General features: G+C 39.2%; 1 protein-coding gene across 5 annotated transcripts in view; it reads right to left on the bottom strand.

Moving 5' to 3' along the window:
• Positions 1-760: 760 nt before the first annotated feature.
• Positions 761-18,102, bottom strand: part of SWT1 (SWT1 RNA endoribonuclease homolog) — a 99,875-nt gene continuing 82,533 nt past the window's right edge. For 2 of the 5 annotated variants that reach the window (XM_035010662.1, XM_035010663.1), the window contains exons 17-19: positions 17,461-17,527; positions 14,298-14,362; positions 761-1,394 (exon numbers count right to left, since the gene is read on the bottom strand). In XM_035010662.1, coding sequence (XP_034866553.1) covers positions 1,268-1,394; positions 14,298-14,362; positions 17,461-17,527 — 259 coding nt within the window. In that variant the 3' untranslated portion in view covers positions 761-1,267. Of the gene's footprint in view, positions 1,395-6,365; positions 8,665-14,297; positions 14,363-17,460; positions 17,528-18,102 lie in introns of those variants that run through there. The other 3 variants (XM_035010664.1, XM_035010665.1, XR_004680271.1) reach the window with 3 other exon arrangements.

Raw genomic sequence — 18,102 nt, 5'->3', positions numbered from 1 at the left:
CCCAAGTCCTGCATTATACTATCGTATAATAGAAAAGTATAGTATAATAGTAAAAGTATAAAATTAAGATAGATTAAAAATCTTAAAAGATTACAATTAGAAAAAAAGCAACAAAGAAACCTGACATTTCGGGGCACCTGGGTGGCTCAGTCGTTAAGCGCCTGCCTTCGGCTCAGGTCATGATCCCAAGGTCCTGGGATCGAGCCCCACATCGGGCTCCCTGCTCAGCAGGAAGCCTGCTTCTCCCTCTCCCACTCCCCCTGCTTGTGTTCCCTCTCTCACTGTGTCTCTGTCAAATAAATAAATAAAAAGATACATAGACTAAGGTAAAATATCTATATGCATACGTGAAAGTGTGCAGGAGTGAAATTTCCTAAAAATCACAACCTATATTAAAAAGATAAGAGGGAAGAAGAGAGGGAAGCAAGAGCAGAACCAAAACCCAGTTAACAACCACCACAAGCAGCTGAGGTTTATAAAGATCTGAAAAAACTTCGGAGTGGTGGGGGGGATGTTTTTTGCAGAGAGCAGAGATCCTCTGGAAGCTTCTCCCACAGGGCTCATATCCCGGATGTCACTGGAGCCCCAGGTAGAGGTGCGGCTTCCTATGCAAACATACAGCTCGGGGGGCCCTGTACAGACTTACCCTGAGAATACTGGGTAGATTCTCTTTTATTGGAGAGAGTTTGCTTTTATCATCATACCTTGTACACAGTTCAGAAACACAATTTGGAAGTAAAATGAAAAGGCAAAATCTTACTAAAAATAAAATTTATTGTTTTGTAAAAAATAAATTAACATTTATCATAGAATAGGAAATTAGATTTAATATAATGTATTAACAAAAGCATAATATACTCTAGTAAACAAGGATTTCCAACTTACTCTATAACTAAATAAGAAATCAATTAAACACTTGGTTTAGCTAGGGGCAAATATGAATCCCTGCCACCTGATCCCATAAATCCATGCTGCTTCACATGTAAGGGAAAAATCAGTATAGAGGTCTCCCCTGCTCTTCCCATTAGAAATGCACTGAAAAGTGACAAACCCAGGGAAGAAGAGAAGAAACTATATAGCAAGTAGGAGCTGAAGTCAAATTCTACTTACATTACCTTAGGGGAAGTGTAAGGGATGTGTGTTAGTTCATCAGGTCGACAGGGAAGATAGTTTGATCATAAAACATACCAGGGTAAGATTTCATTTGTGCAGCAGGGTGAGCATGGCCATGTCCTAATTCTTTTTTGAGGTTTGGAAGTGTCTCTGGTCACGGACCCATGCTTAGGGTTGAGAGAGATTCCCTGTTTTGGGCCTCCATATAGACAGATGCATTGCACTGCTGCATGGAATATTCCATCTCAACCAGTTGGTGGCATCCAATGGTTAACTTTTCCCTAGGGGATAAAGAAATGTTAAATCACTGCAAGACAGCTAGTCAGATAAATGAAAAAATCTTAACACAACAGGATAACACTGGGATTTGAAAAACATTCTTTGATAGTTGAGAGTTGTAGTTTCTTAGCACAGACAAAACAACATGGGGAGACAAGCACTTAGTAGCACAGATTCTCAGACAGTCAACATGGAGAAGGTCTTGGTGCAATTCCTAGAATTCAGGAGTTCCCATGGCAGATCTGCTGCAAACAAGCCAAGTTGGATGCTTAAAAAGTCCTTTGTATGGTCTCTGAAGGACTTCTCCCAGCAGGAGACGGGCTGATGTCACAGTGTTCTAATCCAAAGCATAAGCAACGCTGTAGCCTAGATCACAGGTTTTTGTCTTAACTAAAGAACAGGTACCCTGGAGGATACCAAGAGAATGCACCTCCTGACAGGAGCAGATAATGGAGAGGAGATAGCAAGTTGATAGAGCTTCAGTTCTTCAAAAGAACTGCTAAATTAACAAATGAATACTAGCTAATTACTCTGAGCCAGAGGCAGGGAAGCAGGGAGTGATGCCTATTATAAGCCATGCCTACTCAGAGTTTTACCTAAGACTAAGCCTAGCCTGTCTCTCAAAAGCTGACTTGGGCCTACAAACTGTGGGATCTGTAAGTCATCAGAGCACCAACCCATTATATCTGGTGTCTGGAGTCCAAACCTCATGGAAACCTATTTAAATCTACTGGGAGATGGTCTATATAAGCTCGCGAAGAATAGCCAGTTGAAGCATCTGGCACATTAGGTATGGGAAAAATGGCAGGTTTTTAAATGTAAATTACACTGTATTACTTCCTTGGCTTCTAAGATGCTCTGGGCCATCTCCACGGTGTTGGGGAGGACCACTAGCCACTTCTCTCCACTACGCCCCCTTCAGAACTCAGGGATTAGGATGAGAGGTAGTAAGTAGTGATAGCAAAAGGAAATATACCATATTTTGAGCAGCCTCAGTTCCTCAAGATGTGTGGTTTCTTTGACACTGATTAAAACCTGACTTTTGGTTTTGTGTTGCTCTAGTCCTGCTTCCTATATTTACAGTGCTTAAAATTAGTGTTATGTTGCTGTCAATTCTTCCTAACTACTCAGAAAACGATTTTTGGAAGACCCTAAGAGATCCCCAAATAGGAGAGATGTTGTAAAACAAATAACCATTGTAGATTTTCTTCTTGTACTTAGAACGAATTTTAGAAAAACTGCAACAAATATTGTCATTAGTTTTCTCATAACTTATCTAACGTAAGTTTTCTCAAAAACTTAAAAATGAAACAAAAAGGGCCCATTCCTGCTCTTGGTGATTTATTCCAATGTGGGGGGAAAAAAAAAAAAACTCCTTTAGTAACTAGACTTGAATCTATCTCTGTGTCTTGTCTTCTTTCTTTCTTCCCCTCCCCTCAGAGTTAAGAGGTGATCTCTGTCTCTTTTCATCCAACTGGCGTCTGGTTTCTTCATCTGTGTGAGTCAGCATTCTCACAAGGGATTATCCCCTCCAGATTCTCTCTCCTGCAGCAAGTTGTCATTGCTGACTGAGGAAAGTATCACGTGTTTTTCATCGTGTATGTTTGGTCTCTACTGTATTATGACAGGAGTTCTTAAGTTCCTTATCCCCAGGGCTTATATGTAGAATGGCAGAATATTAGATGTGGGGGCACCTTAATGCCTCTGCAGCATTTCTGGTGAGTCATATCATGTTGGCTTTCACCAAGTTGTGAGAGCACACACAACTGTGAGAGGTAGCCCATTTCATATCTCTTAACTTCTAGAAAGTTCTTCCTTGGACCTAAAAAAAAACCATTTTCTGACAGCCTAAATTAAAAAAAAAAAAGTCATTCTCTAATACTACAAATATTTTCTCTCTTACAGTGATCCAATTTCTCTTTTGTAAACTAAACAATCCCAACTCCTAATCTGTTCTGGAACAGAGCTCAAGACTGGAGGTTGCTTCTAGTTCTGTAATTCTACAAAACTGCCAGTTTTTCTAAATTGTCCTATCATGGGTATCAAACTCGCTTTGACCAAATTTCAGATAGGTCAAAATAAACTGGAAATTTGATCAAATCAATTTAAAAATAATTTTAGTGGTTATATGATTCTTTTTCATGGCTAATTTTGTCAAAATGGCATGGCAATAGTGACCTTAAGTGATCTAATGACAATATTTGATGCAGTTTTTCCAAAACTCTTTCTAGGTACAAGAAGAGAGTCTACAATGGGTATTTGTTTTACAACTCTCTGAACTTTTCTATTTATTTGCAGTGTGTATCTCAAATGAAAGAAAAATGGAATACACAATGTAACGCTAATATAAAAATAGTATATAATAGCTAACATCATATTCAATGGTAAAGACTAAAAGCTTTCCCCCTAAAATCGGGAACAAGACAAGGATGCCCACATATCACCACTTCTATTCAACACTGTACTGGAAATTTTAACCAGAGCAATTAGGCACAAAAAAACAGATAATAAGCATACAAATTATAAACAAAGGAGTAAAATTATCTCTATAGATCCTAAAGAATCCACAAAGTACCTCTTAGAATAAACTAATTCAATAAAGTTGGAAAATAAAAGATCAACACACAAAAAAATCAACTGCATTTTTTTTAAGATTTATTTTATTGAGAGAACAAGAGCAAGTGGGGGAGAGGGAGAGGGAGAGAGAATCTCAAGTAGACTCCGTGCTGAGTGCAGAGCCCCACACAGGGCTCAATCTCAGGACCCTGAGATCATCACCTGAACCAAAACCAAGAGTCAGATGCTTAACTGACTGAGCCACCCAGGCACCCCAACTGCATTTCTATACACTAGAAATGAACACTTAGAAAAGGAAATGAAGAAAACAATTCCATTTACAATAGCATGAAAAAAATTAAAATACTTAGAAATAAGTTTAAGTAAAGAGGCACAAGACTTGTGCACTAAAAACCATAAAACACTGCCAAAAGAAATTGAAGATCTAAATTAGTGGCATACCATGCTTATGTATTGGAAGACAATAATACTCCCCACAGTCAATGAAATCCTTATCAAAGTCCCAATCTTTTTTTATAAAACTGATCCTAATAGTCACATAGAATTGCAAGGAACCCCAAATAGTCAAATCTTGAAAAAGAAAAACAATGTTTAGAGGACTCAAACTTCCCAATTTTGAAAACTCAAAATACAAAGCAACTTTAATCAAAACAGTGGTACTGGCATACAGACAGACATACAGACCAATGGAACAAACTTAAAGCCCAGAAATAAATCTCACATAAATGATCAACTGATTTTCAACAATGGTGCCAAGATCATTCAATGGGAAAAAAAACAGTCTCTTCAACATTTGGTGCTAGGACAACTTGATATCCACAAGCAAATGAATGAAGTCAGACCCCTACCTCACATCATATACAAAAATTAACTCAAAAATGCATCAATGACCTAACTGTAAGAGCTAAAACTATAAAATTCTAAGAAAAAAACACTCATGAGCTTAGCTTTGGCAGTGGAATCTTAGATATTATGCCAAAAACCCAAGCAGTACAAGAAAGAACACATAAATTGGACTTCATCAAATTTAAAAACTCGTGTTTGTCAAAGGATGCTATCAAAGAAGTGAAAAAGAGAATGTACAGAAAGAAAATATTTGCAAATTATAAATCTGATAGGGTCTAATACCCAGAACATATAACATGTCAAGCTGCCAGGTACCACGGTGGTTAGTAAGGACAGTAAGCCAAGCTGAAAGTAAAATCAACCTTTTTCATTTACTGTGACACTGCAAACAAGAGACAAAACTAGGGGCACCTGGGTGGCTCAGCCAATTAAGCGACTGCCTTCGGCTCAGGTCATGATTCCGGGGTCCTGGGATCGAGCCCCCGCATTGGGTTCCCTGCTCATTGGGGAGCCTGCTTCTCCCTCTCCCTCTGCCTGCCGCTCCCCCTGCTTGTACTCTCTGTCTCTGTGTCAAATAAATAAATAAAATCTTAAAAAGAGAGAGACAAAATTAAAGGTGCCAGTTCCCTCTTGCTCCATTTTTCCTTATAGAATGGCACGGAGTTAGGGCGAGATGATATGCAGTGTGGGGGACATCATCTCATTGCTGAGGATCCCTAAACTAAGGCTCCTATCTCTTCATGGACCCAGGGAACTAAGAGGTGGGGGTCGTAGTTCATTCACGCTGCTAGAACAAAATACCAAGACGGGGTGGCTTATAAACAACAGAAATTTATTTCTCACAGTTCTGGAGACTGGAAGCCCAAGATCAAGGCTCCATCATGGTCACATTCTGGTGAGCACCCTCTTTTATAAGCATTAACTCCATTCATGAGGGCTCTACCCTCATGACCTAATCACCTCCCAAAGGCCCCACCTTCTAAGACCATGGCATTGAGCAACAGGATTTCAACATATGAATTTGGGAGGGACACAAACATTCAGAACATAGCAAAGGAAAAGAGCTAGGAGTAGAAAAGCATTGGGTCAGAGTGGAGAAAAATACCTCAGCCAAGGCCTCCAAAACATTCTCAGCGGAAGTGCCTGAGAGGTGCCTCAGCCAGAGCCCCCCGTAAGGAGGCCACCAAATGGAAGCCTGAGCTAGGAATGCAGATTTGCATGTAAGCTCAGGGGCAGGGGGCCTAAGCATTGCCTGCAACCCCCTCCAGAAGAGAGCAACACACTGGCTGTGTGCCAAATCTGCTATGGGGAAGGCAGCTTTCCCCAGGGGAGCCTGCCAGACGAAGCCTTGTAACTGCCTAGGGTCAGGCCTGGAAGATCACACATAGGATTTTGGCATGGAGCCAGATTCCTCATAAAGACTTTTTTTTTTTTTTTTTTTTTAATATTTCATTTATTTGACAGAGAGAGACACAGCGAGAGAGGGAACACAAGCAGGGGGAGGAGGAGAGGGAGAAGCAGGCTTCCCGCGGAGCAGGGAGCCCGATGCGGGGCTTGATCCCAGGATCCTGGGATCATGACCCGAGCCGAAGGCAGACGCCTAACTGACTGAGCCACCCAGGTGCCCCCCTCATAAAGACTTCTTATAACTCAACAACAGCAAGAAAACAACCCACTGAAAAATGGGCAAAGGACTTACAGAGACATTTCTCCAAAGACAGACAAAGAGCCAATAAGCACACGGAAAGGGGCTCCACATCATCAGTACTTAGCGACTACAAATCAAAATCACAACGAGGTCACACTTCACACTCATCTGGACAGCCGGCAACCAAAAAAAAAAAAAAAAAGGAAAATAAATTTTGTCAAGGATCCAGAAAAACTGGAACCCTCATCTACTGCTGGTGGGGAGGTAATGGGGAGGTAAAATACTGCTGTGGAAAAAAGGCGGTAGCTCCTCAAAAAGTTAAACACAGAATTCCACTCTCAGGGATCTACCCCCCAAATGTGAAGGAATTGGAAGAATTCAAACAAATACTTGTAGACAAATAGCAACACTATTCATAAGAGCCCCAAAGTGGAAACAATCCTGATGTCCATCAACAGAGGAGCGGATAAACAAAACGTGGCCTGCGCGTACAGCGGAGTTTCGCTCAGCCAGAAAAAGCAGCGAAATACACAGGCTACAATGTAGATGAACCTCAAAAAATATCAGGCTAAGTCAAAGACACCAGATACAAAAGGTCATGTGTCGTATGATTCTATTTGTAAGAGACATTCAAAATAGACAAATCCATGAGAGGTTGCCAGGGTCTGGGGGAAGGGAGGAACACGGGATGACTGCCTGCTGGGCAAGAAACTTCCCTCTGGGGCGACAGGAGTGTCTCAGGACGGGAGACAGGTGACCACTGCACAAGAGAGTGAATGCACTAAATGCAGTAACAAATCTAAAAGCTCTTGGCCAAGGCTTTTTTCTGTCTAAGGCTTCTTGGACAGACCAGGTCATTAATTTAATGCAGGGATTCTCAAACTTGAACGTTTCCTGGAGGGACGGACAACACAGACGGCTGGGCTCCCCTCCTCTGCAGAGTTTCTGATGCAGAAGGTCCAGGGTGGAGCCGTCGAATCTGCGTTTCTCGCAAGTTCCCAGGTGATGCTGATACTCAGGTGCAGGAACCGCATGTAAGTGCACTACTACTCCAATGTAATCTAGAAGATCCTACCATAGAGTTGATTCCTGGCATCAGAAAGCAGTCATTCCCAAAAGCACCTGCCACAAGGAAAAGCAAGCAGCTTCTGACTCACAGGCTGGGTTAGGCGGCATACTGTTTGCCCATGCAGTTACTTTAGACACTGATGTCACAAACTAACTGGCATCTCATACAGGAAAAAATGACCTTTGAGGCTTGCCTCGCCAACATGCTAGAGCACACGGCCTGAGAGCTCTCAAGGCAAACAAAGCGAATTACATGCTGCAGCTAACTTATTTCTCATATATATAAAAGCTGTCTATCACCCAGGATCCTTGTTTGGTCATCTACTTGATAGGCTTGTTCATTTACCATCCTGGATTTTCTAGTCCAGCTCCTCACCTGCTCAGGGTAAGCAGCAGCACAAGCAGAAAAGCTCTGTGGAAGATTCTACAAACTACAGAAGACAAAACACAAACTTATTTATAGATATAAACACCAAGGTTCTATCTGCTGGGTCATGGAATTCAACATTTGATCAAAGCTACTTGCAATCCGAAACCTTATTTCCTTGCTTTATCTGAACCTATGAGATAGTTTTCTGTTCTTGAGCTATTTAATTACTTCTCTGTTGCAATAAATGCGGTGTTGGGCACATCAAAACAGTCTCCTCCTTCACAATGAACACTTTATAAAAAAAAAAAAAAAAAAAACAGATTAGTAAATTCAGACGATGTAAGTAATCATCTTCCTCAGCATTCCCCCAAAGCGGTCAGCTGTCTGCAAGTTAAGTCATTTGTCTGTTTCCACCTCCATGTCCCAGGAAAATTGCCACCTTCCATCTGGTGCATCTGGCCCTAGGTTTAGTATGAGCCACAGAAACCAAAAGAAGCTCTCTCTTTTGGCAGTTTATTTGAAAACCACGAGCCCTGGAGCACAACTGAGGCGAGTGTGAGAGCTACTGGTCACTATGGAGACAGCACATAATTTCAAAACAAACAACAGAGTAACAAATCTAAAGGCTCTTCACCAAAAGCCTGCTAAGTAGCGATCGCCATTTTTCTGTGCATTCAAGATATTAGATGTATTTCATTTCTCTTCAAAATTGTCCTTTTGGGTTTAAGAGGGAGCTTATTAATTGACATCATAGTTCAAATCCCTGGCAAAATAAATGACAAGAAAACAAAGAAGAAAAAACCAGGTACAATTACTTTAACTCTGAATATTCAACTTTGATCCCAGTACCACCCCCACAAAAAAAACTCCCAACTATTCCAACAGTAAAGTGAAGTCAAAATAATCTTAGACATCGGATTGGAACTGTCCTGCAAGGGACTCTGCCCTCCAAGTTATCCACAGTGAGCTTTCTATACCTTCACAAATATGGCCAAGGTTGGGGTGTCTGGGTGGCTCAGTTGGTTAAGTGCCCAACTCAAAAATACTGGCCATGGTTTACAGACATTATATATGTTAAGTTTTAATTCCAGTTAGTTAACAGACAGTGTAATATTTTCAGATGAACCATTTAGTGATTCAACACTTCCATACATCACCCAGTGCTCATCACAAGTGCACTCCTTCATCCCCATCACATATTTAACCCATTCCCCCACCTACCTCCCCCTGGTGACCATCAGTTTGTTCTCTATAGTTAAGAGTCTGTTTCTTGATTTGTCTCTTTTTCCCTTTGCTCATTTGTTTCTTAAACCCACATGAGTGAAATCATACGGTATTTGTCTTTCTCTTTTTTCACTTAGCATTATACTCTCTAGCTCCATCCATGGCATTGCAAATGACAAGATTTCACTCTTTTTGATGGCTGAGTAATATATATGTATATATCATATCTTCTTTATCCATTCATCTATTGATGGACACTGAGGCTGTTTCCATATCTTGGCTATTGTAAATAATGTTGCAATAAACATAGGGGTGGTGCAGGTAACCCTCCTTTGAATTAGTGACCTTGTATTCTTTGGGTAAATACCCAGTAGTGCGATTACCGGATCATAGGGTAGTTCTATGAGAAACCTCCATACTGTTTTCCACCGTGGCCGCACCCAGTTTCCATTCCCACCAACAGTACATGAGTGTTGCTTTTTCTCCATATCCTCATCAAAACCTGATTTGTTTCTTGTGTTTTTGATTTTAACCATTCTGACAGCTGTGAGGTGGTATCTCATCATTTTGATTTGCATTTCCCTGAGTGATGTTGAGCATCTTTTCATGTGTCTATTGGCCATCTGTATGTCTTCTTTGGAGAAATGTCTGTTCATGGGGCGCCTGGGTGGCTCAGATGGTTAAGCGTCTGCCTTCGGCTCAGGTCATGATCCCAGAGTCCTGGGATCGAGTCCCGCATCGGGCTCCCTGCTCCTTGGGAGCCTGCTTCTCCCTCTGCCTCTCTCTCTCTCTCTCATGAATAAATAAATAAAATCTTAAAAAAAAAAAAAAGAGAAATGTCTGTTCATGTCTTCTGCCCATCTTTTAACTGGATTATTTGTTTTTTGGGTATTAAGTTTTATAAGTTCTTTATATATTTTGGATATTAACACTTATATATCATTAGCATTTATCATTAACATTTATATATCATTGGATATGTCATTTGCAAGTATCTTACCCTATTCAGTAGGCTTTCAGGTTTGTTGTTTCTTTTGCTGTCAGAATCTTTTTATTTTGATGTAGGCCCAATAATTTACTTTTGCTTTTGTTTCCCTTGTCTCAGGAGACATATCTAGAAAACACTGCTAAGGCCAATGTCAGAGAAATTACTGCCTATGCTCTCTTCTAGGATTTTTATGGTTTCCTGTCTCACATTTAGGTCTTTAATCCATTTTGAATTTATTTTTATGTATGGTGTAAGAATGTGGTCCAGTTTTCCCAACACCATTTGTTGATGAGACTTTTTCCCATTGGACATTCTTTCCTGCTTTGTTGAAGAGTAATTGACCATATACTTATACACTTCATTTCTGGGCTCTCTATTCTGTTCCAGTGATCTCTGTGTCTGTTTCTGTGCCAGGACCATACCGTCTTGATCACTACAGCTTTGTGATATAACTTGAAGTCCAAAACTGTGATTTCTCCAGCTTTGCTTTTTTTTTTTCAAGATTGCTTTGTTATTCAGGGTCTTTTGTGGTTCCGTACAAATTTTGTTTGTTCTAGCTCTGTGAAAAATGCTGTTGGTATTTTGATAGGCATTGTATTAAATGTGTAGACTGCTTTGGGTAATATAGACATTTGAACAGTATTTGTTCTTCCAGTCCATGAGCATAGAATGTCTTTCCATTTCTTTGTGTCATCTTCAATTTCTTTCATCAGTGTTTTATAGTTTTCAGAGTACAGGTCTTTCACCTCTTTGGTTAGGTTTATTCCTAGGTACCTTACGGTTTTTGGTGCAACTGTAAATGGGACTGTTTTCTAAATTTCTCTTGCTGCTGCTTATTAGTGTACAGAAATGCAACAGATTTCTGTATATTGATTTTGTATCCTGTGACTTTACTGATTTGTCAGTTCTAGCAGTTTTTTGGTGGATTCCTTAGGGTTTTCTATATATATAGTATCATGTCATCTGCAAATAGTCAAAGTTTGACTTCTTCCTTGCCGATTTGGATGCCTTTTATTTCTTTTTGTTGTCTGACTGCTGTGGCTAGGACTTCCAATACTATGTTTAATAAAAGTGTCTTGTTCCTGGGGTGCCTGGGTGGCTTAGTTGGTTAAGCGGCTGCCTTCAGCTCAGGCAATGATCTTGGGGTGCTGGGATCGAGCTCTGTATCTGGTTCCCTGGGAGCCTGCTTCTCCCTCCCCCTCTGCCTGCTCATCTTCCAACGCACGCGCTCTTTCTCTCCCTCTCCGTCCCCCAAATAAATAAAATCTTTAAGAAAAAAAAAAAGTGTCTTGTTCCCGACCTTAGGGGTAAAGCTCAGTTTCTCCCCCATTGAGGATGATGTTAGCTGTCGGTTTTTCATAGCCTTTATGTTGAGTTATGTTCCCTCTAAACCTACTTTGTTGAGGGTTTTTATCATGAATGGATGTTGTAGTTTGTCAATTGCTTTTTCTGTGTCTGTTGAAATAATCATATGGTTCTTCTCCTTTCTCTTATTGATGTGATGTAGTGAGTTGATCTGCAAATATTGAACCACTCTCACAAGCCAGGAATAAATCCCACGTGATCGTGGTGAATGATTTTTTTTAATGTATTGTTTAGTTTGACAGATATTATTTTATTTATATTTATATTTATATTTATTTATTTATGGGAGGGTGAGAGAGAGTGAGTGGGGGAGGGGGTGCAGTGGGGGGGCGGGGAGCAGAGGGAGAGAGAGAATCTTAAGCAGGCTCCACGCCCAGCACAGAGCCCAATGTGGGACTTGATCTCATGACCCTGAGATCATGACTTGAGCAGAAATCAAAAGCTGGATGCTTAACTGACTGAGCCACCCAGGCGCCCCAACAGATGTTATATTTTTGACACAAATCTCATCTACACAAAACTTTAAATGTGGCCTATCTGTAAAGATCTATAAGAAGAGTGTAACTGATTGACAGTCTGAAGATTAAGGTAAACCCCCAGCTACTACATACTACGCATGCCCAATGGTTTTAGATTTTCTTGGAAAACTTAATCTAATAAGTAAGTGAGCTTTCATAGCTGTACTTAGTAACATTTGTGCCTAATTATCAATCCTTGTGTCTTGATATCAAATAAATTTACCAATCTAGAGTTTCACAGAAGCACCTTGATAGTTAACACTCGCTTTACCTGCTCATAAAATTTTAGAGCAACGCAGATTTGTGTGCAAGTTAAAACTCGCAACTGAGCTGCGGATGAGTGACAGCAGTGGTAACTCACACAGAGTGAAAGCACGGTCAGTCCTGCTACAGCAGGAACTTGTTCCAACACCGCCGGTCCATTAAAGAACAACCTGAGCATGGTGCAGATTTCACACTTTCTTATATGTAGTTTCAGAGGAACAGAGAAAACTACCCAGCTGAAGTAAGCTACTTAGCAATGCACCACACACACACGCACACACTTTAAACATGTACCAGAACCTCATTCACATCGGGTGTTGCAACTTTACATTCAGTTTCAGATCACCTTCCTTCCACCACATCCCACTGACCCACAAGCTGCAACCCTTCCAAGGACCACTTCCACCAGCAAACTTTGACTCTTTTTCAACAAAAAGGGTCAGATTTACCATCATGTTGACATATTTCTTAACCATTTAACATGTGTAAAACTGGTGTCATTTTGATTAGGTTCCTATCTCCTTTTTTTAATGTATCTCTTAAGGTTTTTTTTTAAGATTTTATTTATTCATTTGAGACACAGAGATACAGAGAGAGAGAGCGAGTGAGCGAGCATGAGCAAGGGGAGAGGCAGAGGGAGAGGGAGAAGCAGGCTCCCCCCTGAGCCAGGAGCCCGATGTGGGGCTCAATCCCAGGACCCTGGGATCATGACCTGAGCCGAAGACAGATGCTTAACCGACTGAGCCACCCAGGCGCCCCTATATCTCTTATTAAGTTTCTGAGGGATGTGCCTCAGACCCATTTTCCCCAACACCCTTTTTCTGGCATGATTTGGCATAGCATGAGGTGATATTTGGGAACGAATAGGTCATGTCACAGTACGTAGGACTGGCTGTAAACCAACTACTGCTCCATGCTGCAACATGGGTGTATCTGGACATTGAGTCAAAAAAGAATGGCGGGAAGGGGGTTATGAGACTGGAGGGCAACAATGACCACATTAAGTGGGTTTTTGTTCCTCATGAATTTGTTTGCCTGGGCTCAGGACTGGAGGGCTTCACACACAGACCCTGTATATTAAAGAATCTGATTTATACTGCTTCTCCTTTCTTGTTACATATGAATGCTATACACTAAATTATTTTTGAAAAGAATATATATGATGCCATTGAGTACAAAAGCAGGTGAAATTAATCAATATATTTTTATTGGTACATACACCCATAAAGATGAGAATTATAAACACAAAATCTCTACGGAGAGGCTGCAAGGACGGGTATGCACAGGGATGGGTAAAGGTCTATTTTGTCAGCTGAATGATAGGCATGAGTATTCTTTGTACTAGTTTGTCTTCAAAACACGATCTGGGGAAAATAAGTCTTTCAAAGGGTCTGTGAGGTCAAAGAGGTCAAAGCTACTTTCAATAATAAGACTAAGACATGATTTGCCTTTTGCATTCTCATTCTTGCCAGAACGTACAACAGTTTTCCAGTGATACATGACATGTGATTATCAAAACAGACTAAATTCAAGAGCAGTTATCAGAACCCATCTGTCTTCCATGAAGCCAGACATTAAGAGATTTGCAAAAATGTAGACTCTCACTCTTTTTGTTCGGGAAAAATTATTTTCGTAATTACATGTTCCTTATCTTAACATGTAATTAGTTATTATTTTGAAATGAGTATTTTAAAAATTTTCAATTCTAATTTCTAATATAGCAAATATAGATAGATACAACCTACATAAACAAAAGGTCTTTAGGGTCCCCAACAATTTTGTAAAATATAAAGGAGTCTTGAGGCCAAAAAAATTGAGTAGCACTTTAAACCTTATACTTGGGTTTATACACAGGTGTGCGTGCACACACACACAAAACTCTTTTGGTATGTATGAACTATTTCATATTAATAAAGGTAAAAAAAAATCATAGTGTAGTGCAGACATAAAACGAATCCTTCTCCAGCACACCAAGTGGTACTGTATATGGTAAAAGCTTATGACAACGGCATTATCTATACTACAGATGGGACTTACCGATACTCAGACTGTGAAACACAATCATAAAGTTCCTGGGCAGTGAACTGGACATTTCTATTTACCTGAAAAGAACCAAGATGTAGTTAATAAAAATGCATATGAAGTCAAAAGAGCAGTAAGAGCACAAGTAGAGTGACCCATATTCTGAGGGAACAGAATGTCAACTTTCTAGTGTTTGCATAAAAAGAACAATCACAAGTTCAGTGATCACAACGCATAAAAAGATCACAATCAATGCTCTCAATGTTTTACACAACACTGAACTGTGTGTAAAAATACTAGTCCTACTGTTACAACTTCATCCGTTCAGAGAACCAGAAGAAGTGATCAAGGGTTCTGGGGTTAGTGGGAATCTCAACGAAGCAGATAATCACTTTGTAGATCAAGTGGAAAGAGAAAAATGTGTACTCCATGCAACACTAAATTTTACTCCTACTGGCTCTTATCAATAGATTCAGGCTTCAATTAGCTTAGAGTTTTAGAAGATTTCTAAAGCACATATTCAATATTTCTTTTCTAAAAAAAGCAAATGTCAAAAGGTTAAAATAACTATATTTAAAGGACTGGAGTAGAGTTGGGGTCATATAGGTAGACCTTTTTTTTTTTTTTTTTTTAAGATTTTTTATTTATTTTTTTGACAGAGAGACAGAGAGAGAGCACAAGTAGGCAGAGCGGCAGGCAGAGGGAGAGGGAGAAGCAGGCTCCCCGCCGAGCAGGGAGCTGGACGCGGGGCTCGATCCCAAGACCCTGGGATCACAACCTGAGCCGAAGGCAGACACTTAACCACTGAGCCACCCAGGCAGCCCTAGGGAGACCATTTTAAAAGCAGAAGCAGCCATATCTTGTTTATATTTGGAACATCAGAAATAATTCAAGCTGAAAGAAAAAATTAAGCATTCAACTTTAACAACATTTGAATACTATGGGTGACCGTTGCAAAAACTAGTACTGAAGAATCTTCACTTTCATTTAAATACTAAGTTTATAAAAAAGTTTGATTTACAGACATTTTCTAAAGAAATGTCTTTTTCAGACTGTCAAGGTCTAAATATTTTAACTAATATGTGTAAGTTCATAATATAATTCAGAGATATAATTTACACTACTATAAATATAAAAGCCTTGATCATACAAAGACTCATCATGGCACACATGTGGAAGACACAGTGATGAAATCCTGTATTTCTTGAGGCTTCCTATTGATTTAGGCTATATTGTACTTATGTGCAGGGAAAAATCTGGATATTAATAAATTCTTTTTATCAGATAACAAATCAAACAGTGCCTAAGTTTTCAGAAATTCTGAATTAGTGATGGAAAACTAAATGAGACTATCTTCTGTTCAATTTACTTCAAAACATATTTAAATAGTTGGTATAAATTTTTTGGTGAGGAAATTATCATATTGTGTAGAAAATGTTTCATTCACTAAAGGTTAAAAATACACAGTGTTTATTTTTTTAAAGATTATTTATTTAGAGAGAGAGAGAGGAAGAGCGCACATGCCTGTGCAAGCAGGGTGGAAGGGCAGAGGGAGAGGGAGAGAAAGAATCCTAAGCAGACTCCATACTGAGTGTGGAGTCCAATGCAGGGCTTGATCTCATGACCCTGAGATCATGATCCGAGCCAAAAGCAAGAGTTGGACGTACAGTCAACCAACTGAGCCACCCAGGTGCTCCCATAGTTTTTATTTTTTATTATTTTTTTAAAGATTTTATTTATTTGTCAGAGAGAGAGAGCGCACAAGCAGGGGGAGCGGCAGGCAGAGGGAGAAGCAATCGGAACCCGATGCGGGACTCGATCCCAGGACGCTGGGATCATGACCTGAACTAAAGGCAGATGCTTAACCAACTAAGCCACCCAGGCATCCCATCCCCCCATAGTTTGTAACTACAATAGTTTAAATCTATATAATCCCAAATTTTTGCTTACAATTAGGATTATATGTTTATGTTATTTAATTATATATAATATTTAATATTATATTTAATGACTGTATAAAATTGGTATATAATTATAATTAATTTTTAGGTACTATAATTTATAATTATTAAAAGATCTTCTAAAAATGTTTAAGATATACATTTAGAGTTAGACTGTTAGCCAGTCCAATTCCTTTTTCTTTACGTGTTCTACTCTCATGTCAACAAGACTCTGATATTTTCACTATTACTGTCCCAGTATGCCAGGACCTATAATGTATGCAAACTTAAGGCCGGCAAATGTCAACAACCTTGCAGATGTTTGATCAAAGGATGAAGGAAATAATCTGTTCTCGATCAACTATTGAGAAAAATCAGCGGCCCTTCCACCCGCCCTTTTGAACCTGATGTGAATAAAAAATATGAATACAAAATCCTTAAGCCTTTAGGTTTTTAGAAGAAAAAAATATCTAGATGTAACTTTAGTTTTAAAAGCAATCCCCACATACATTTAGATACTTATCCAGACCACAGTTCAGGTATAAGGGTGGTGTGGCTCCAGGTCACAGATGACTTAAAAAGTAGGCAGCAACTAATGATGTAATGTATAGTGATTAACATAACAATAAAAAATTTTTTAAAAAGTAGGCAGCTAATTTACTACTAATAAAGGAAAACCGAAGCACAAATTCATGACATATATCACAGGTTCTAGCCTGAAGTCTCTCTTTTCATCATATTCATCAATTTTGATACATTTTTAATTACTCATATTAGGGCATTTTGAATTACACTGTTAAATATCAGCCACCTCTCCAACAGAGGTGGCTCTTTCTCCATGGGAGCCATCGGGGTCTGTAAGCTCCAGTGGGGCGGTAGGATATTTTTGGTTGTCACAGTGACTCAGATATTGGGATTTAGTATGTGAGGAGCAGCGATGCTGAACATTCTGCAGTGTTCCACACAATGGAGAAATGACCCATCCCGAAATGCCAACCGCACCCCTAGTGAGAAACAACTCTGTGTTGGAGAAAGTGTGTAATAGGACTCCATGTTTTTATTTAATGAATGAAAGAAAAGGTTTAATCTGTCTTTGACAAACTTCTGTGGCCTTTAAAAATTTAAAACAAATGCCAGTTAAATAGCATTCTGATGGTTTTAGACCTCTATCATGTTTATTTATAGTAAAACTTGTTTATGGTGGAAATATGATAAGCATTTTAAAGTATTTCTCATACCTCATACTTGATTAGGAAGTTATAGAGGGTCTCAACATCTTGATAATTACTGTTAGGGGCCAAAATCCTAAAAAATAAAATAAAAACAAAGGAATGGGAATGAATGATTTAAAAAAATAATAATACCTTGAACTTTCCCTCAAAACATACCCATACTGTGAGATTATTTATCATACAGTTTAATTCAACAGAAATCAATTTATTAAAATATCTTTGCTTATTTATATTGATACTTACATCACTGCTTAACCAACAACCATAAGCATTCTTACGTGAAATTCACCTTTTGAGTTACAGTAATACAGATTTCTCAAAAGGTAGATAGAAATGTGAGGGGCATTTACACTTCATACCTTTTAAGCAGTAGGTAATGCTTGAAGAGTTCCCACAGAAATGATCAAACAATCCCAGTAGACAAGTGATTAAACTACCAGACACATAAAAGAAATCCTAATAAGAGATTTCTGACTAAAGTCAAATAATACTGTTTGAACTATTGGCCTAGCATAGTATGAAAAAGCATGAGTGAACAGAGCATGTCCATCACTGAGAATAACACTGAGTGATAAAAGTAACAATGGAAAGTAACATAAATGACATAAAAATATAAATATATAAATAACAAAAACATAAAAATACAAA

This window comes from Mirounga leonina, unplaced genomic scaffold (assembly GCF_011800145.1).
Source record: "Mirounga leonina isolate KUSES-001 unplaced genomic scaffold, KU_Mleo_1.0 Mir_154, whole genome shotgun sequence".
Lineage (NCBI taxonomy): Eukaryota > Metazoa > Chordata > Mammalia > Carnivora > Phocidae > Mirounga > Mirounga leonina.
Note: the sequence above shows the minus strand (reverse complement) of the source record. Positions and strands in the feature narration are given on the sequence as shown.